This window comes from Hippopotamus amphibius, chromosome 5 (genome assembly GCF_030028045.1).
Source record: "Hippopotamus amphibius kiboko isolate mHipAmp2 chromosome 5, mHipAmp2.hap2, whole genome shotgun sequence".
Taxonomy (NCBI): domain Eukaryota; kingdom Metazoa; phylum Chordata; class Mammalia; order Artiodactyla; family Hippopotamidae; genus Hippopotamus; species Hippopotamus amphibius.
In genome coordinates, this window is record NC_080190.1 from 6,109,309 (window position 1) to 6,129,932 (window position 20,624).

Here is a 20,624-nt window from a genome sequence, read left to right on the forward strand (position 1 = left end):
TTGGAATGCTTTTACCTGGTTCTTGAGAGTCCACTTTGGAAATATAGCTCTAGGAATATTTGCTTATAAAAATATCTACCATGTTTTGCTAAAGAAACCACAACTGGAGTTTCAGTCTGCCACTTCCCACAGTAATCTGGGACTGTGGGAAGGAGGTCTTATTCTACTTATCTGAATCCCTTTGGTCTAGCAATGCCAGAAAGCGATGACTGAGGACCCTGGGGACCTCTGGGCAGTGGGGTGTGGTGTTGATTTCACAGTCTGTGGCCTCACTGGAAGCTTGTCCAATGACAGGCCCTGGACCTGTCTCTATGTGGGCTCCCCTGGCATCTGTAACAATGTCATCATGTTGTCACCAAACACAGGACCAACAGAGAAAGAGGAGCCACTCAGAATCCCTTTAGAAAGCGCTTCACAAATGTCACAATGTGAAATAACCAGGGAGGGTGGCTTTGTCCATACCAAGAGCTGAGAAAATGGCTGGAGGAAGCAATAAACTGCCAGAGAACTAACCGTGTAATGAGGGCAGAGGCTTTCCTTCCCCATGACATGGGCAGCTGGATCAGCCTATGCCACTGGGGGCTCTGGGGCTGTGGGACCTGATTGTTGCCATGGCAAAGAGAGGTTCTCCATACCCTCAAAAGAGGGTTGCCAGATTCTTTAAATGAAAATATGGGATGCACAGTTAAATTTGCATTTCAGAGCACTGAAACATGAATATCCTATGAATACCTGGGATATACTTATGCTAAAGAAAGCGTTTCATTGTTGATCTGAGATGCAAATTTAACTGGGCATCCTGTATGACATTTGGCAGCCCTTCCTCGAAGCCTGGAAACCCACATAGGGACTCGGCTTTTTTCCGTTAATAGTCTTGTTATCTTCTCTCAGTGGTCCTCAAACCTGAGCAAACGTCAGAATCGCTTGGAGGTCTTGTGAACTCACAGACCACTGGTCCAGCCCCAGAATTTCTGATCCAGCTAAACTGTGGGGGGGCCAAGAACTTGCATTTGTACCAAGTTCCCAAGTGATGCTGAGACTGCTGGTTCAGGGAATGAAAGGGAAGCAGAAGCCACACAGATGTTATTAGCATTTAGGTGAAAATATAAGCCCCACTTTGAGAACCACAACAATCTATCTTCTGCAGAGAATAAACAGCCCATTGATTCCATCAGCAACTCAATTCTCAGGCCTCCTACCTATTCACTTTGAGACCTGAGATTAAGTTACTGAACCGCGAGGCCTCTTTGTTCACCTGTAAAGAGGAAAGACCTGCTTTCCTGAGTCATAGGGTGCATTAAATCATGAATGGGGGGCCAGGGGCAGGGGATGCTTTGTGGGTGGTGCTGGATAGCATGGTGGCTGTTACTGGCGTCTCTGTGGTTATAGTGCACTTTCATACGGACCATTCCCATGAGACCTTCCAAGGACCTTTAAAGCAGATACTGTCCCCACACTGAGCAGAGGAGGAGCAGAAGGTCAGTGAGCTTGAGTGGCCAGTCCCAGGGCACAGAGCACCAAGCTGAGGCCTAAACTGACGCAGGCCTGTAGACTCAGATCCCAAATAGACACCTTTTTCATGGAGGTATGGCGGGTCAGGCAGGCCAGAGGCAGCATCAAAGGTACACCTTAACAGCATGCTGTTTAATGCACTAATGCTCATATTATTTTCATGAAGCAGAGACAAATGATGAATTTCCTGCTGTGTGTAGTGAGGTCATTAAGAACTGGGGTCCTTTCATCTTAGAGACTGGGTGAAGCTGCCTTGGCTTGCCTTTAAATTCACCCATGTGCTCATTGTGTGCCATGCTGTACATCACTTTGCTGGCCCCAGAAAAAAATGCACATTTTAGGCAACTGATGAGAGCCCTTGACGAGGGTTCAGTTTGTGAGTGTTTGGTCTTGAGTAGGGATCTGGGTGGGTTTGTGAATCTCTGATGCTGCAGACAGCAGGGTAAGCTGAATTTGCATGATTTCAGCTTATTCACGGAGCCCCTTGGGGAGAGATTCAGCCAGGCAGACAGCCAAGTAAAGTGAATCTAGAACCATATAGAAGAGGACCCTGGGGGGCAGGGGGGGAAGCAGCTTGTGATGGAGCTCTTGGGTCTGAGAGAGAGAGTGGGATGTCACCAGGGATTGTATTAAGACTCCTTTTAAGCAGATGAGTTTAACTTGGGGATCTGGTTCCTCTAGTTGGGGGAGCTGAAACCACGGTCCCCGGGCCTTGTCTGCTCATGGTGCATCAAAGATGTTACTATTAGAGGGTCTGTGGGGAGGCTCATGGGCTGCCGGTGTGCTTGGTGGCCCTTCCCGTCACCACCCCCCTCACCCAAGGTCAGACCCTGTCTCAAACGCACCCTTTAGCTCCCAGTACCGTCTGCTTCCCGAAAGCCTAAGACGGCGATCCTGCTCTAAACTCAAGGATAAGTCAGTGTGTGCAGGAGCTGAGCTCTGCAAAAAGAACAATTCCCTTGTCTTAACCAGGAGCCTGTGACCTGAGCAGGAAAAGGGAATAGATCTCTCCGCAGACCTCCGCAGACCTTTTTCTTTTTCTTTTCTTTTCTTGTTTTTTTGGTGGTGGGGGGGTGGTCTTTGTTGCTGCGCACGGGCTTTTCTCTAGTTGTAGCGAGCAGGGGCTACTCTTTGTTGTGGTGTGCGGGCTTCTCTTGTTGTGGAGCACAGGCTCTAGGCGCACGGGCTCTAGGCACACGGGCTCTAGTTGCACAAGCTTCAGTAGTTGCAGGCTCAGTAGCTGTGGCGCACAGGCTTAGTTGCTCCACAGCATGTGGGATCTTCCCGGCCCAGGGATTGAACCTGTGTCCCCTGCCTTGGCAGGCGGATTCTTAACCACTGTGCCATCAGGGAAGTCCCTTAGTTTTCATATCTTAATTCTGTATGTCCTTTCTCAAAGGATCTGAGAGCCTCATCGCCTTCCTGACCTGTGACATTAGCATCTCTCTTTTGTGTCCAAATGGTAATTGAGTGTTATTTTTATGTAAATGAAATATGCAGCCTCCACCCACCTTCCAGGTCCCTAGAATGTGTTGCTCATCCACTAACTGTCATTTAGGGTCCCACAGGATAGAAGGGATTTCAGAAAAATGAGGATGTTTATCCAGCACAAGATTTTATCATCAAAAGAACACTTTGCAGACAAACAACCTATGAGTCTTTAACTTGCTTTTCTATGGTGTAATGCACACCGTTTAATTTCTGGAGGGCTAATTAGTCCAAGGTAGACCACTCGGCCGTTGCCCACGTCAGCAAATTGGAGGTCCAAGCGAGGTGAGCTGAATGGAAATGATGTGCAAGTAGCTGGATGTGACTCCTGAAGACCATGATGTAATTATTCCAGCAGCGGCGGCAGGAAGGCCAGCTGCTCACTGGCTTTGAAACTGACAAAATGAACAGCCTCGTGACCTTAGAATACACACATACTAGGGCCCTTTTTTAGGGGTAAAATCCTCTAGAGATTTCCTTCCCTAAAATATACCCCATTTCCATTCCTTTTGGGAGGTCTTTCCTAGAAGATGCTAGCCTGTGTAGACTTGGCATCTACACTCCAAACTGGCTTATTGGCTCCCAGCCGGATTCTCTCCAACAGGCATCTCTTGGTTTTGGTGTTTGTAAGCTAGGGGAAGCCAATTCTTCAAAGTGCTCAGGGTGACTGCACAAAATCAGCTTCTGCGAGGGCGCTGCACTGATAAATCCAGTGTGGAATTGGTTATCATTTAGATTACTTGTTCAATAGAAAAAAAAATGAAGCTTTGCAATCACAGCTGTAGCTATGGACTCTGTGTGGGGGAAAATTAGCTCTGGCCTCATAAACAACCAATCATGCTGGTGTCCGGGGGGTCCTGGCTGCCTCCTGGTGCCACTGTCAGCTGTCTGGATGTTGAGGCCACCTGCCCCTGTGTGTGCACGCATGTCACACACATGTGAGCTGAGGGCTGTAATACACACCGGCGTGTGCTTGTAGAGATTGGTGGGATGTCGGGACTTGGCTTTTACTCCGCTGCCCCCCAAGAACAGCCTCAGAAGCACCAAAATCTTGGTAGCTGGTTGTTTGTTAACCTGAATCAGGCTCGGTGTGTCTGGCCTTTGCCACATGAAATGAGCAACAGGCCAGTAGTGTGGATACAATGATGAGCCAGACACAAGAGATTCGGGTTTAAAAACAAACAAAAAAAAAAGGATTTTTCAGAAAGACAGAAATGGGCAGTTTACTACTTTAGTAATTTTATTGGAAGAAAAAAACAACCCTGCTCTGTCTGAATGATAATGGGAGGTAAATACAACCACAGTTCTTTCTTCCATGTTAGTGAATTAGAATACTCGAAGCTCCAAGGAAAATTCTCAGTCTCTTTAATTTTATAAAGGCAGAGTTTGCATTAGAAGGGAGTTGATAGATGGGCCTTTGCTGTCTTTTGGAGCAAAGTGCGTGCAGGATGGCTTTCATCCCAGGAAACGAGGTCTCTGAGGGGTCCTGCTGTTTGTTTCCTTGAAGAACCACCTCGTGCTGCAGGCTGGTCCCCGTCGTCCTGCTGTGTTTCCGCCTGGGCCACCTTCCTCCCCAGCCCTCCTCCCACGGTCGAGACCCCTCTTTCTTTTTCAAGATTCAGCTCAGCTGTCTCCTGCTGTGACGTCTGCCCAGCTGCCCCCTTTCCCTGGTGGACTGCATACCCCCCATGAGCCCTCTCCCTCTGCAGATGTCAGTCCTGGCCCCTGAAGGCCTCGTGTATCAGGCTCTCACCCTAGGCTGTGAGCCCTTGGTCTTACTGATCTTTGAGTCTGCTGAGCACCAAAGAGGTGAAAACTTAACAGTCAAAGGAAGGGTTGCTCCAACCCAAAGCCTGTCTTTCTTTCTTTCTCTCACCCTTTCCGTCCTTCCTCCCTTCTTTCCTCCCTCCCTCTTTCTTTTTCTTCCTTCCTTCCTTTTTCTTTTTCTTTCTGTCTGTCTTTCTTTCTTTTTCTTTTTTCTTTTTTTCTCTCTTTCCTTCCTTCCTTCTTTCTTTCTTTTTCTTTCTTTCACTTATTTCATTCAAGTATAGTTAATTTACATTGTGTTAATTTCTCCTATACAGCAAAGTGACTTAGATACATACACACACACACACATCCTTTTTCATATTCTTTTCCATTCAGGTTTATCATAGGATATCGAATATAGTTCCCTGTGCTATACAGCAGGACTCTGTTGTGTATCCATTCTATATATAATACTTTGCATCTGCTAACCCCAAACTCCCCATCCATCCCCCCGCCCCGACAAACTCTGGTTTTCTCTTCTCCCTTCAAAACTCACTTTACTCATGTTTGGTGGGTGTAGGTGAGTCCTGAGTCCGCCCATTTCCCAGCTGTGCTGAGCGCTGCTTACCCAGCTGTGATCGTCTGACCTACCTGCCTGCTGCCGTGTTTGAATTTCCTCCACCCAGTTGGGGCATGTTCTGAACAGCTGCTAGAGCCATCCTTTAAGAATCCAAATCAGATCCCCTGCTTAAAACCCCACGTGGCTCTCCCTCTCTCTTATTCTGAAGGAAAACTTAACAGACTTGCAAATCGCCTTAATAGGCTTGCAATAACCAACAGTGATGGTTCCCACCCCGAGCTGTTACAGAACGCAAGTGCCTGATACACAGTGAAGCCAAACAATACTGAAATGTAGGGGTTTGGAGCAGAGGAAGGTTTATTGCAGGGCCATGCAAGGAGAGTGGGTGGCTGTGCCCCCCAAATAGCCCATACTCCCCAGACGGGTTCAGCAAAGCATGTTTAAAGGCCAGGTGAGGGAGGGGTGTGGTTGATTGTTGCAAACTTCTTGGTGTAGGAATCCTTTGTTCTCACAGCTGTCCAGGTAGGTCAGGGCATGATGTTCCTGTAAACCTCCAACAAGACATATGTTATTCTCTGCTCTGCAACTTTTTATCTCTCTATGAACAGGAAAATTGTTATACTTTAAAGGTCAGAGCCTTGAGACTAGGCTCTCCTGTCTATTTCAGGCTATAGGCAACAATCTTAACTTGGAGCAAAAGCAATAGGATACAAAGGTTAAAGTAAAAGAAACAGATCTAACATGGGGTCAGAGCTGTCCTTCCCCTGTTAGAGTCATCGGAGATTCTGGTTTGGATTCCAATGCCCAGGCGTGGGAATCATGGTCAGACTCTGCCGGTGGTGGTACAGTGTAGCCTGGTTGGAGAACCACAGCTGGCTTTGCTCTCACCTCTACTCCCGGCCTGCCTTCTCGTGCCCTCGTGCCCCCTGCCTCACACTGCATTCCCCGTGGCCCCTGATCCTTCCTCACTCTTCCCTCTACTGGCCCCCACAGCCGGCTCCTGTGGTCATTCCAGTCATGGTTTAAATATCTCCTCCCCAAGGGGCCTTCCTGACCACCCTGGTCCCCCTTGACCATGTGGCCATAATTCCTTTTCATCTCATCTCGGCACTTACCCGATACTTTGTAGCTGGTTTGTTAATTATCCGACTCCTCCCTCAATAATGAAGTCTCCTGGTGTCAGGATCTTATCCATTTTTTTTCTTCTGAGCATCCCCTGGAGGCGTGGTAGTTGCTCACTAAGTGTGGGGGGAAGGAGGAAGAGAAAGGACTTTGGGGTTTGTCTCCTGGGTCATGGTCTAGCACTTGTCAGGGCTCCCAAAGGATGGATTCTGCAACCACAGGTTGATCGCGGTGTTCTGAGGTTGAGGGCACGTGTGGACAGGGCTGGACTGATTGGGACTGAAACCCAGCTCTGCCACTCGCTTGTTCACTGTATGAACCTCAGCAGGGAACCCTAAAATACAAAAAAAGTTATGAGCATGTCACAGGGTTGGTGTGAAGATCTACTGCGATCCAATGAACACTAGCTGTTTATTATAACTAGTAATGCTGACCTTCAGGTGTCACCCTGCCCCCTCCCCTCTTCCTTCCGCTTTCCCTCTCACAGGGCCAAATAGGATTCTTTTTACTCTAGTGAGGTTGGGAGCCATTTGCAACACACTTGATTTATTTCAAACAACTTCCTTCAGGGAGGTAGAGCCTTGCTTTCTTCCTCTCTTCACTCCCATCCAGGAAGCACCCCCTACTATCCATCACATGGGCCTGGGGCTGTTATGAAAACTCACAGTCAACAGCAATCAGCAAGGTGTGGGCTCCGCCCTCTAGGATACAGACCTGCTGGTTTTGCACCTAAGGTGGGCTGCGGGGCCCAGAATTTGAACTTGTGCTGCGGCTCAGCAGGCTGAGAAGAGTTCAGAAAACAGAACAGTGGAGGTGCCAAATAGCTCACATTTGCTTTTGTTTCCTCTTGGAAGTAAGAGGAAAGCCTCATTGTGGTATCAGGTGCTCAAAAGAAACAAATCAAACCAAAACAAAAACAAAACTAATTTCTGCGGGGAGGCCACATGGAATTGAACTGAGATTATGTAACTGTTATAAATACAATTTGTACCATTTCTGTTCCCTTGGGGACCGTGTGTCTGTGCACACGGGCCCCTCCCTGCTCCTGAGAAGCTCCTGAGGGCTGGAGTCTTCCTCTTGGTAGGACACTCCTCCTCCCTGCCTGAGTGGGGATCCTCAGGCAGAGACATATTTGCTTGTTCAAGACCCCGGCTGCCTCAAGGGGACACCGCATTTCTTTGGAATGCTGCTGGGCGTTTCCTGAGGTCCTGGCGAGAGTGGAGCATGGGTCCTGGGAGGCGTCTTGGAAGATCAGGGTCTTCATGGCAGTGTTGACTTTCCTGGTGCGCGTGGCCCCATGCCTTTCCAAACACTAGGGACTTTCCTTCACTAGGAAAATTCTCCTGATTTCCTCTTCCTTTCTCTTATTTCTCCTTTGAATCTTGTCTTTGAGAGGGAATGATGGTGCCATCTTTTTCATTCATTCACTCATTTATTTACTTGTTTGGCCGCATTGGGTTTTCATCGCTGCAAGCGGGCTTTCTCTAGTTGCGGAGAGCAGGGGCTACTTTTCATCACGGTGCACAGGCTTCTCTTGTTATGGAGCACGGGCTCTAGGCACGGGGGCTTCAGTAGTTGTGGCACATGGGCTCAGTCATTGTGGCACACGGGCTTAGTTGCTCCGCGGCATGTGGGATCTTCCTGGGCCGGAGATCGAACCCATGTCCCCTGCATTGGCAGGTGGATTCTTAACCATTGCACCGCCAGGGAAGTCCCCATCTTTTTCTTTTACGTTTATAACCAGACAGAATACAAGCTCCACCACTGTGTTGTTTCCATATTGCACATGAGTAGCTGTGCTGTGGTTCCCCGGAAGGGAAGAGAGGTCTTCGTACCCATGCCTCTATTCCCAATTTCTTGTATATTCCTGGAAAATTCAACGTGTTCTCAAGCCTGAGAAATCTTTGGTGGCCTCACTGGAGTGTTGAGTGAGGGGGGACAGGCCCAGGTAGGGGAGACCAATACAAACGTGCTGGGGTCTTGGCTGGGGATCACAGGGAGCCCACGGCAACTCCATGACTGAGGGACACCCAGCCACCTGTCTGCTGATGCTGAGTGAAGGCAGGTGCGCTGCTTACCATCCAGGGGTTCCAGACTGTATGTGTGGCAGCTGCTCAGATGCATCCCATGCAACAAGCACCCCACGGAACGTTTGTGTATGCCACCCTCTTGGATAATCTATAGGGCTGAGAGTCTCATGGGGGTTTCAGAGTTACTGCAAAAAGGTATACACTGATTTTTTAAAAAAACACATTCCATTTTTAAGTGTGCCGTCTATAAATATCCTTGTGATGAGCAATATGTACTTTCACTAAAAAAAATTCCAGACTCATAGTGATTTTTAGCCACTGTGCATTTTCTCAAAGGACACTAAACAGACTTTACTATTATGCTGTTTTCCGTTATATTTTCTGACCTCGGAAAGGGCTAATCCCTCATTAGAAAGGATGCAGAGACTGAGCGCTCCTAATGGAGGGCTGCAGTTGTGAGCGAAAGCTCCTGCTCTCAAAGTGTTCTAGCAAGAGCTGGGATGTTTGCTTGTCTTCAGAGGCACCAAAAACCTAGTGTGGAGATTTTTTGTGGATGGGATGAGCCAGGGCTCTGTACCCAGAGCGACACTGACACATTTTTGTGCCACCCCGGCAGTGCCCTAGTGAACCATGACTCTATTTCTAAATGAAGCATGCAAAGGAATCACAGTCCATAAAGTCTGTTAGACGCTAACCTTGAACTTCATGCCCGTGTTTAACTGTTGTCAAGGCCAGCTTGTCAAGTTGTCAGTTCCATGACAACCCATTCATGGCGTGTGTCTACTGAGTCCTGCTGTGTTTGTAACAGACTGGGCTTAGGTTAAGGATGGATAACAGGGAGTGAACTAAGCCCACCATGATGTTTGTCTAGAAGCGTGCAATATCTGTACCTTCCAAAATTAATCCTCTTTCCATTTTTTCTTTTTCCAGATAACTTGTTCAAACCCAAAGAAAGGTACATTTCAGAGAAGGAGATGCATATGCGGTCTAAAAGGTACTTGGTTTTATTGTGTGAGGTCGAAAGAAGTGGGGGAGGGGGGAGAAGCAGTGGCTTGATGGGCCCAGGTGCCATCCCGCGGGGCCACTGTTTCTAGGTCCACGTTCAAGCTCTGAGGTCTTCTTGGCCGTGAATTTGAAAAGCTGGCTAACAGAGTGTAGTTGTCAAATTGCGCCTCTGAATGTTAATGTCGTTCTTGGAAAAACCTTAGGAAAGTGGTGGGTCTTGGATTCTGATGCAGTCCGGTAATTGGTCTCTAAGAGATCCCCAGACTCACAGCAGGACCCCTTCCATACTTTGCTGTCGTGGCTCTGGGCAGGTGCTGTTCGTCACTGTGCACCTTCACAGGTAATTTTATGAGGAGGAGAGAAGCTGGGTCTCCTGAGGGCCTTGACAGTGGCAGGGCCTGCAGAAAAGCATCCACACTTGGAGGCCAATGGCACGTGGGGGCCAGTGAAGCCGCAGAGGGCCACAACGTGGCCTTCTTGGCGCCCCATCCCCGGCGGGCTTGGCGGCCCTGCTGCCGGCAAACTCTCCCTGTCCTGCTTGGCCGGTTGCTATCCTAGACGCCCACTCACTTTCACCAACACACAAAGGCTGCCATTCTTTCTGAGACCTGGCCTCCCAACCCAAATGTAATAACTCGGCAGGGTTTGCCAAGTTCATGCAAGTAAAATGATATTAGTTTGTAATAAAGGATCTAGCACTGGGAGGAATTATAATTAAACCAAATTGACAGTGCAACTTAGAGAAACCATTGCAATAGGAAGAATACATTTCTCCCCACTCCAGGCACAAAATCTCTGTTTTTCCCATGATTCTATTGTTTCTGTGATAATTAACCAACTTTGATTATCTGTAAGGAACTTTATTGTCAATAAAAAAGTGAAAGTGAGGAGGAGGGGAACCATCCCATTAACGACCCAATTCGCAGCATTCTAACTGGGGTTTTAAAGGGCCACTGGGTTTCCAGACCTGCTGTTTCAGAAGTGCAAAGTTGTGTATTCCTCCTGCCAAAAGTATTCCTTTTTCAGTTGGGTGGAAAATTCAGCCAAATCTTCCCCTCCCAGTCCCTAAGCCCAAAGCTGCTATTATGGAGACTTGAAATTAAAATGTTAGCTCTCAAAGCAGCATTGGTGGACAGAGTATCACCCTATCATTTTACTGAAGAGGAAACTGAGGCCCCAAGAAGACTGGTGAGTGAGTCATCCTGTTCCCCATGTCACGGCTCCCCTGGCTGGAAGCTGGGTCTCCTTGGATGTGGTCAGTAATGGGGTTTCTGCTCTTCTCTGTGGGCTGTGCCCTGGGTGGCCTCAGACCCCAGCTCTCAGACTTTACTCACCCACAGAATCACACTGGATCTTTCTTTTCTTTTGTATTCTTTGTTATTAGTTATATTATTAAATTGCATTTTCACTTAAAAAATTCAAACAAAGGAGAGAGGGCTGAAGTCTCTCATGACCAACTATCCCCCTCCCGCCCCACTTCTCCAACCTTGGCCTGACTCCAGAGACACCGCAGTTATCAGCATCCTATGTATCCTTCCAGGCCTTTCTCTCTGCCTGAAAATAGGTGTTTATTTGTACATATACAATTATCTAATTTTTAACCATAAATGGGATCATGCTGTATATTATCTTTCGGTAGCTTGCTTCTTTTACTTTATGTCCGTGAGGTCTTTCTGTGTCCGAAGATACAGATATGGCTGATTTTCCTCATTGATGCCAAGTGGTCCATTGTGTAAATGTACCACAATTTATTGAGGATGCTCTGTTAAGAAAATACTGCAGCAGAAGCTCCAGGACTGAGGCCTAGGAATTTTTATCCTAAAGTCCCCACATGATCAGATGGTCAGGATTGGGAAGATGCGTCTCTAAGGACCCAGGAGAATTTCCACTGTGGAGCTTTGGGACATGTCCTCTTTCCTACTGATCCTGACAGTCCCCTGGTCCTCTAGAACTGCTCCTGGATTTGGCAGTCATGTGTTCATTTATCCATTGAGACCATGTCGACGCCCTCCGTGTGCCCAGTGCTGTGCTACATGCAAGCAATTCCCAGGTAACTTTACGCTACATGACTGGGGGACAGTGTTGCCTGAAGTCAGACAGACTGAGGCTGGGGGACGTCATTCACCAGCTGAGGGACATCACTGGCCTCCTGACCTCGCTGAGGCTGAGCTTCTCACTCCCATACCAGCAGGGCACTTACGAAGTCTCTTCCAGCTGTTGTGAGGGCTACCTGGGAAATCATCGTGTCAGATGATTAGCCTAGTAAGGAACCCTCCTACACTGTTGGTGGGAATGTAAGTTGGTGCAACCATTATGGAGAACAGTATGGAGGTTCCCTTAAAAACTAATAGAGCTACTATATGATCCAGCAATCCCACTCCTGGTCATATATCTGGAGAAAACCATAATTGGAAAAGACACATGCACCCCAGTATTCATAGCAGCACTATTTACAATGGCCAAAACCTGGAAACAACCTAAATGTCCATCAGCAGATGAATGGATAAAGAAGATGTGGCACATACATACGATGGAATATTACTTAGCTGTAAAAAATAATGGAATAATGCCATTTGTAGCAACATGGATGGACCTAGAGATGATCATACTAAGTGAAGTAGGTCAAACAGAAAGACAAATATCATATAAGATTGCTTAAATGTGTAATCTAAAAAATAATGATACAAATGAACTTATTTGCAAAACAGAAATAGACTCACAGACATAGAAAACAAACTTATGGTTACCTAAGGGGAAAGGTGGCACAGATAAATTAGGAGTTTAGGATTAACACATATACACTGCTATATATAAAATAGATAACCAACAAAGACCTACTGTATAGCACAGGCAACTAGAATCAATATTTTGTAAGAACCTATAAGGGAAAAGAATCCGAAAAAGAATATATATATATGTGTATGTATAACTGAATCACTGCTGTACTCCTGAAACTAACACAACATTGTAAATCAGCTATATTTCAATAAAAAAAATATAGATAAAAATTTTAAAAAGATAAATTCATAAAAAGATGATTAGTGCCCAATAACCAAGACAGTGTCACCCGCGGACACTGTCATCATCAACACTTGTACAATTTGTAATTATTATTTTTAAGAGGGGGATGTGTTAAACAAATTTTGTCTGGCTTTCAAACATGAGAGAAAATTTAAAAAAAAAAAGTTGTTAAGCCTATTGCCACGTGTACAGCACCCTAAAAGCTCAGACTACGGTGTCTCCTCTGTGTCCGTGGATTCTAGCAGAAATCTTGTTTGGCATCAGTACATAAACAGTATCTGTCAGCAAGCAAGAAGGAGGGGCCCGGAAGAAGGGTCCCTCGGGCCATGCTTGTATCTTGGAAGCTCCTAATTTTATACCAGGGCAAGAACATAGTACGTACGCCTGAGAGGTATTTGGAAACAGCGTAATCAGGAATGCGGTAGGTAGAGAGGCAAACACATTTTACGTGTGTATTATTCCAGTACAATTCCTGCTACTGCCATTGATTCCCCGCTTTTCTAAGTCATAGGAAGACAAAAATTGTGTGGCAGAAGGTATTTGGTAAAAGGTAAGTTTACACTTGGAGTGGCAAAGCGGTAGGTCTGGAATCTCTCATTTTATAAGCAAGTGGTTAATTACCGTAGAGGATGGAGGGACAAGAAAAGTGACTTCTAAACCAACAACTGGCCTCTCCAGCTTTGCCCTGGGTGGGGCTCCGTCTGCTGCATGGCCCCTGCCTGGGCAGCCCCATCTGGAGAGCGTGAGGGCAGCCCCGGGTCTCAGCGTCTCACAGATGCGAGGTGGCCCATATGCGGCTGATCTTCCCTTTGAAATGGAAGAGCCTGCTGACAAGACAGAATGCAGATCCACAGCAGACACACGCTGTCTCCCTACCATTCAGAATGTTTTCTGAATCTGTTTCAGAATCTATAATAACTTGCCGGAAGTTAGAAAGAAAAAAGAAGAACAAAAGAAAAGGGTCATCTTACAGAGTAACAGACTCCGGGCCGACGTCTTCAAAAAGGTAATGGCCTGGCCGCCAGCAGGTGTGACGTGTGTGTGGTGCCCAGATGCTGACTCTGAACTTGACATCTTTGTCTCTACTTCCCTAGCAACTACTGGACCAGCTCCTTCAAAGGAACGCAGTCTAACCACAGGCTGCCCTGCTGACCCTCTACCTGGACCTGGGATGACTTCAAACGCAGCATAAACCATTAAACTTAGCATTATCTTCATGACGTGAAACACTTATTTTACTTTCGATTTTTTTTTTTTTTCCGTAAAGGAAAGCCTAGCTTCCTGAATTGCTGACCCGAACCAAGCAGGGACGGTCACCCTTGAGGAAATGGATCATCAGACTGCAGGGGGTAATCAACTCAGCGGAACCTCCCCGATACAGTCCCTTCATGTTTTACTTCTGAATTTTATCTTTGGCTTCTGATTCCCCCCCCCCCCCACCATTTCCACCCAGGCAGAAAGGCCTTCTGTGCTCACGTGGGCTTAGATCCCTGGGCGCTGTTTTGTTTTTGGTTTTTTTCCCCATCAAATTTCTAGGACATAAATATATCACTTTAAAAATACCAATCCCAACTTCTGCCAGTTCTGCAAACTCCAAATTTCGGGACATCACACAGTATGTTTGAAACCTCTCTGGATGTGTGTACCATGTAACAATGGAGACTTTGCAACTGGGCGGGTGTCCTGCCAGAGACTGGGGACCAGTGACCTGTTTTGTGGTGACCTGGGGAGGTCGGAGCAGCCCTCACTACCCCTACCCTGCTCTTCATTTAGCAGAAGAGTCTGTTTCCATGGAAGCCATGAGGGCAGAATTGGCTGAAAAAAGTGGTAGGTGACTTCCGTGTTTCCTGCAAACCTTCCAGCCCCCAGAAAGAGCGGCGTTGCTGAAAATGGCCTGATGGCTCCAGCTCTGCCATGTGTCCCTCCAAACAATTACAGTGTCCATTGTTTGTAAATGTGTGTCTGGGAGTAAAGAATAATAGTTTGATCAAAAATGAAAATAAATGCAGTTATTACAAAAAGTTAACATATTGCTCTGTTCCCTGTTTTGCGTTATGAACCGAGCAGCCAGTGCAGATGGTGCTCAGAAATGTCACCAAGGTCCATCAGGGACCTCTGACCTGCTCCTGTGCCGCCGCCTTCTGACCATCACAGCCCCCAGGTCAGGGCGCTCATGCTCCCCAGTGCCCAGGGAGAAGGATGTTCCCAGAGAGCTGGCACGAGAGGAGTGGGGGGCTGTTGAGAGCAAGGTTAGGATCCTGAAGGCCCCACATCTCACTAGGAATCTCCCCAGGAATGAGAAGGAAGTTTAGGGGATTAGTCAGGAGCCCTGGGGACGCTTCTGTCCCCTTCCCTCCTCCCACAGCTGCATACACCATCCCCTTTTCCTGGGATGCCTTTCCTCTGCGGGTTTGCTGGAAACTGAAAGCTCAGCCTCTGGGTCCACCTCCCCTCTGCCCTGCCCTTGGTGGAATCAGGACTTCATGCTGGGTGCACATGGTGTCAGAACCTGTGTCACGTTGCCCAGCAAGATGAGGTGACCACCCACCAGGAGCAGAGACCCCGGATTCACATCTTGGCCGCGCTGTTCCCTGGCCTGTGGCCGTAGGTGAGGTTATCAGCCTGGATCCCATCAGGAGAGAGGAGCCTCACAGTAGCGTGAACAAGGAAGTGTAATGTACACGGTTATAAACCATAAGAGAGGACTGGAGTAACGCAGGATTGGCTGGTGAGGAGTAAAGATAACTCAAAAGAACACGGGCAGGAATAGCAGATAAAGGAGCAGTGCCGCCCCGAGGACGAGCAGCCTCCAGGCCTCTGGGCTGAGATCTAGATATTGTTGGAGATGCAGTGGTTATGGTTCAGCAGGTGCAGAGGAGTTTCTGGGGTGACACATGGATGGAACCTGCTGGAAATCTACTCTCTAGGATGCAGGGGGAGCTGTCTCCTTGAGGCACTCTGCTACAGCACCACCTGAGGGAGGTATTTGGGGAGGCAGCTGGGCACCGAGTCCTGCTGGCTGCCTCAACCTGTAGGAACTTGGGGGCGGGGCATGTTTGCAGGGACATGGAGCAACTGTCCCAGGTCTGGGAAGCCACGCTCTTCTTCTCCTGCAGTGTCCCTCTTGCTCCCCCTGCCTGCAAAGCGTGGCATTGTGACAGCAGGCTGAGGGAAAGCATTTCAAGGGTCTGGACACATTTCAACAGAGCAGGCAAAAAGGGTGCGTTTGGAGGTGCAGGATGATAAACTGACCCGAGAGCCCAGTTCTTTCACCTTGTCTCAGTTTGCTCATATGTCAAATGGAGATAATTACAGTGTCTCCTCCTTAGGTCTGTTATGGGAATGGAATAAACCAGTGTGAGCTAAGTGCTTAGGACAATGCCTGCCCAAGTGTGTCCTGTCATATGTCCATAGACGTGACGTAGTGTCCTGAGACACCCTCAGCACAGGGCCACCAGTTCTTCATTCTCATAATCCCTCAGCTTGGCACTGAGAAGATGCACCAAAAAAGTTGAATTTGTGGGCGTTGCTACAGTAAAACTCAATCAGTTATACAGACAAGATGCTTTGCAAACTTGTCATCTCTCAAGCTCTTCTCACCCTTAGAAACAATGTCGACAGCATGGTTAGGCTTGCCCTTAAGGTTAATTCGGCTTTTGTGAACTTAGGAGGCCTCTTCCAGGATGCTATGTAGAATTTCTGTTTACATTTTTATTTTATTTTATTTTTTAAATTTATTTATTTATTTATGTTATTTATTGGCTGCATTGGGTCTTCATTGCTGCACTCGAGCTTTCTATAGGTGCGGAGAGTGGGGGGCTACTCTTCATTGCAGTGTGCAGGCTTCTTGTTGCAGAACACCAGCTCTAGGTATGTGGGCTTCAGCAGTTGCGGTGTGTGGGCTCAGTAGCTGTGGCACACAGGTTTAGTTGCTCCGCAGCATGTGGGATCTTCCGTGGACCACGGATTGAACCTGTGTCCCCTGCATTGGCAGGCAGATTCTTAACCACTGTGCTACCAGGGAAGCCCTGTTTACATTTTTAATGTTTTTTCCAAAAAATACTTTTTATCAACTCTATGATATTAGTTTGGGACAATCTTTCTTACGTAGATATCCTGCCACACTTTCTACTTGTTTTTCTTTAATATCTTCAGAGAGTTTCCAGAGCTTTTCCTAACCAGTAATTTAAATTCAGGGCCCAGCCACTTCCAGACTGTTCTGTGACACTTTTTAAGAAGTGGATTTATGTGCGCTAACATCTAAATATCTCAGAATGCCTAGACAGAGCCAGCTTTCAAAAATGCCCACGAAGGGCATCCCCCTCTTCGCAAACCTGATGTCAAGTGTTTAAATCAAAAGAATAAATCAAAGCCCACTTGAGATTAAATGCCACTGAATAATGTATTTCTAAGGACAGTCTTAACGAAGGTGCCCGAGGTAAGTAGTGGGTAGGAATATACGATGTCTGGCTTGAGCTGGTCTTCCCTCTGGACAGCCAGCCCAGGACAAGGGTACAAATTAAAGTGTTGGTTTCTGCTCAGTTGATTTTTTCTCTATTATTGTAGGTTTTTTTTGTTTGTTTTTTAATGCTGATGAGTGAATTTCAGATATCCAGAAATTCTTTTCTGTTATAATGAGGTTGCAACAGAAATATAATAATGTTACAATAAATATGGAAGTAAAGGTTTGAATCATAATAGCTGTCCCTATAGTTCTGTCAGGAACTGGTCACCCATGTGCTGGATTCTCTTATTAAAATCAGACTTTGGGAAAGACTAAGGTTTTGAAATCCTAAGTAGAATTTATCGTTGTAAGTGCAATAGTCAAATTGTCCTGGAGCTGATTTCTTTACGTCTAGTGTGTTTGGGATCTGGCATGCACCAATGCTTCAGCAATAAAGCAGGTAGCAGGAGTTAAAGTTCTGGAGTGCTGATTTGTGAGTTTGGACCAGGCAACACTTAGAATCATTTGAGATGGATGCACCAGACAGTCCCAGAACCAGGCTGCCTTGCCATGGTCTCTGCGACTTCACGTCAAAGGAGAAATTCCTATTTTGGTGATTTGTCCTCTCTGCCAGCTGGTAATGGAATAATGGAAAAACAATTGCCTGGGTTTTTTTCCGCCGGCGCCTGTTGCCAACCCAACTTCCTGGAAGCCGTGTGCTCCCTGGGTGAGTCAGCAAATGCTTGCTCAGATGAAAGGAGGCTCATTGAGAGAACTATTTGTGAAACAATCAATTGTTGAAGAGCGGTTGAAAATCCTTTCCTCCAGAAGTCCTCCCACGTCAGCACTTGGTGGTATAAAAATTGCAGGCCGTGGACCTGGTCTCTAACTGTGTCAAGTGGCCAAGAGTCTGAGCGGGAGGCAGATCAGGTGCAGAACAAGAGAAAGGGGATGTGCGGCCACCTCACCCCACCAGAGGGTCTCTGACAGCAGGGACAGGCGGGTTCTGGGTTAAGGAAGTAAGAATTGATAGGAAAAAAAAAGATTCACCGTGGGTTTGTGTGAGTGTTGGCATGTGCCTTAAAAGCAGAGGAAATGATCTGTGAAGTGATTAAAGTGAGTCTATCAGCAGAGGGCTATTACAGAGTTCATTGTATTTGTACTTTCATCGATACTTGACAATGACCCACGAACGTCAAGCTAAAGAGACACCTTTAGGAACTGGCTGTTGCTGAGCTGCACCAGCGGCCCCAAGGACTGAAACACTTCGGAAATCGCCCCAGCCTCCTCTGTCCCCCGTGGACACGATGTCCCCCGCTTCTCCGGAGAGCAGGCTGGCAGAAACTTCGCTGAGATTCTAGGGCCCCTCTCCCCTCCTTCGGGCTGCTGGTCTGGGAGAGGCGGGCTCCCCCACACAAATGTTTCCTCCACGTGGAGTGCAGCACGTCGCCCCCAGAACGGGGGGTTCTTTCAAGTCCTGCCTGCCGCCTCAGGCAGAGTTCTGATCCTGTGACCCCGAGGGACTGTCTGAGGTCGTTGTCTGGGCTGTGTAGGTGGGGAGGTGTGGAAATCCTTCCCCCTTTCCTTGCTTCTCTAAGAAGGTTTTCACATCCACATCAGGGCTGCTGCTGTTACCTGCCAGGCTGCAGCCGGAAACGTGACCTCAAGCAGTGGTCTTTCTCTCAGATCTTCACACATCAGGACCTTGACAAAGGGGCCAGGGGTGGGAAGACTTGACTTGCTTCTAGAATCTTCAAAAAGGCTGGGTTGATTGAACTTGGTGTACCCCCAAAAAAGTAATAAATAAATAAATTAAATTAAAAAAAAAAAAGGCTGGGTTGTTGTCAAAGCTGAAAAGGGAAGAGAAAGAAGTTTGGGGTCGAAATTGCTGCTGGGGGAAGGAAAATTACAGATTTCGTTAAACCTTTTTGATGAGACAGCACCAAACGTGGAAGACACAGGAAAAGTGTCCTGTGGATGACTTTCAGAACATCCTTCCTTTGTTCAAAGAGCTGTACTTTGCTGGCATGCCTGAAATGGGGCAACAGCTGTAACTGACATCAGGAGAAAGGTATTACAACCGTTACCCATGTTAACTGCATACGACGTGTAATATCTTTTCATCAAAGCCGATGGGGCTGCCTGCCTTACTTGCCCACTGATGTCAGCAAGAGGGAAATTATAAATCTTTTCATTGCCACCGATTTATAACGAAATAAATCCACACTGTGTGTTAAATCTGCTGTGTTTCCCCGTGACTATTGTTATAACACAGATACCAAAGGAATTAGCAATGACCGTCCACTTAACGGTTACGTGTTGCCAAATGTGTGCTTACCATCAAAAGCTATTGCGCGCACGTACAGAATTTTTGTGTTTGTTTTTGTTTAAAAATATACCTGGAGGCTGGTTAGGCCAGATTTAAATTATTATAGGCTGACATAAATATAATTCCGAGCCTTGCTCTCTCAGCCGAAACGTTTATTAAATCAAAATGACAAAATAATCCAGGATATTTTTCTGGGTTTTTGGTAGCCCGTGACATTTCGTTAGCAAGGCTAAGCCTACGTCTCTACAAGGCATAACAAAGATTTTTGCATGGATTAAACTGGGGTGTGTAGACATCAGTGTCTCTAGATGGTGGAATTGCTTCTAATTGGTGATACATGCTTTTGCAGAATTTGTTTCAGATTGGGGTGTTTCAACCCTAACTCTCAATGAGCAGTTGAGCAAGAGTCATCTACCTCCCCGCCCCACCCCACATGAAGGGGTCTCTGATTGGTCGACAGCGAGCATCGTCTGAACAGAAAAGAAGAGAGCTTGAACAGAAAACTGCAGGACCCAGGATCCCGTCCAAGTGTTTCTAAAAATGATAGCTTAGGCATTTTTTTTTCTTGAGTGTTAACCACATGTCACACAGGGAGACATTTTCCCTCTATCCATTTTAGGTTCCCAGGGCTCTGTAACAAAAAACAGACTAACACGACCAAGACAAACAGTTACCATGTATTTTTATTACCATGTATTCTCATATGCATATGCACGTGAGAGGAACCAAGGGATAGTAAAAAAGAATCTCAGATCTGCTATCTGGTCCTCGGAGAGCAATGGACCTGTTATGGACAAATGTTTGTACCCCTCACAAATCCACTTGGTGACGCCTTAACTCCCTGTGGCTGTGTTTGGAGATGGGGCATCTACAGAAGTACTTAAGGCTAAGTGAGGTCACGAGGGTGGGGCCCTGATCCAACAGGGCTAGTGTCCTTTAAGAAGAGAGCTGACACTCTGTCTCTCCGAGGGCACGAGGAAGAGGTCATGTGAGCACAGAAAACCGCGGCCGCCTGCAACCCAAGAGAAGAGAACGCAGAGTGAAACGTATCTTGCGCGCACCTTGATTTTGGACTTAGCCTCCAGAAATGTGAGAGATTTCTGTTACATAAGCCCCACGAAATATATTTCATATGGCAGCCCAAGTAGACTAAGACAGGACCTCTGGTATCCACACTGCTCCTTGCCCGTTCCACCCGCATCTGCTACCCACATCCACAGCAGGTGAGCTCTCTGAGCTTGAGCCACGGGTTCGCCTCTTGGTGGGTATCGAGCCAATAGACACAACCAAGCCAAAGATCAGGAAGAGGAAGGATGTATTACTTGCAGCAAGTGAGGAGAACAT

The 20,624-nt window shown here is 47.1% G+C and overlaps 1 protein-coding gene across 5 annotated transcripts in view; it reads left to right on the forward strand.

The window, feature by feature from the left end:
* Positions 1-14,510, forward strand: part of C5H10orf90 (chromosome 5 C10orf90 homolog) — an 83,235-nt gene extending 68,725 nt beyond the window's left edge. For 3 of the 5 annotated variants that reach the window (XM_057734676.1, XM_057734677.1, XM_057734679.1), the window contains 4 exons: positions 9,412-9,475; positions 11,436-11,536; positions 13,414-13,513; positions 13,602-14,510. In XM_057734676.1, coding sequence (XP_057590659.1) covers positions 9,412-9,475; positions 11,436-11,536; positions 13,414-13,513; positions 13,602-13,659 — 323 coding nt within the window. In that variant the 3' untranslated portion in view covers positions 13,660-14,510. The remainder of the gene's footprint in view (positions 1-9,411; positions 9,476-11,435; positions 11,537-13,413; positions 13,514-13,601) is intronic. The other 2 variants (XM_057734681.1, XM_057734678.1) reach the window with 1 other exon arrangement.
* The last annotated feature ends 6,114 nt before the right edge of the window (positions 14,511-20,624 follow it).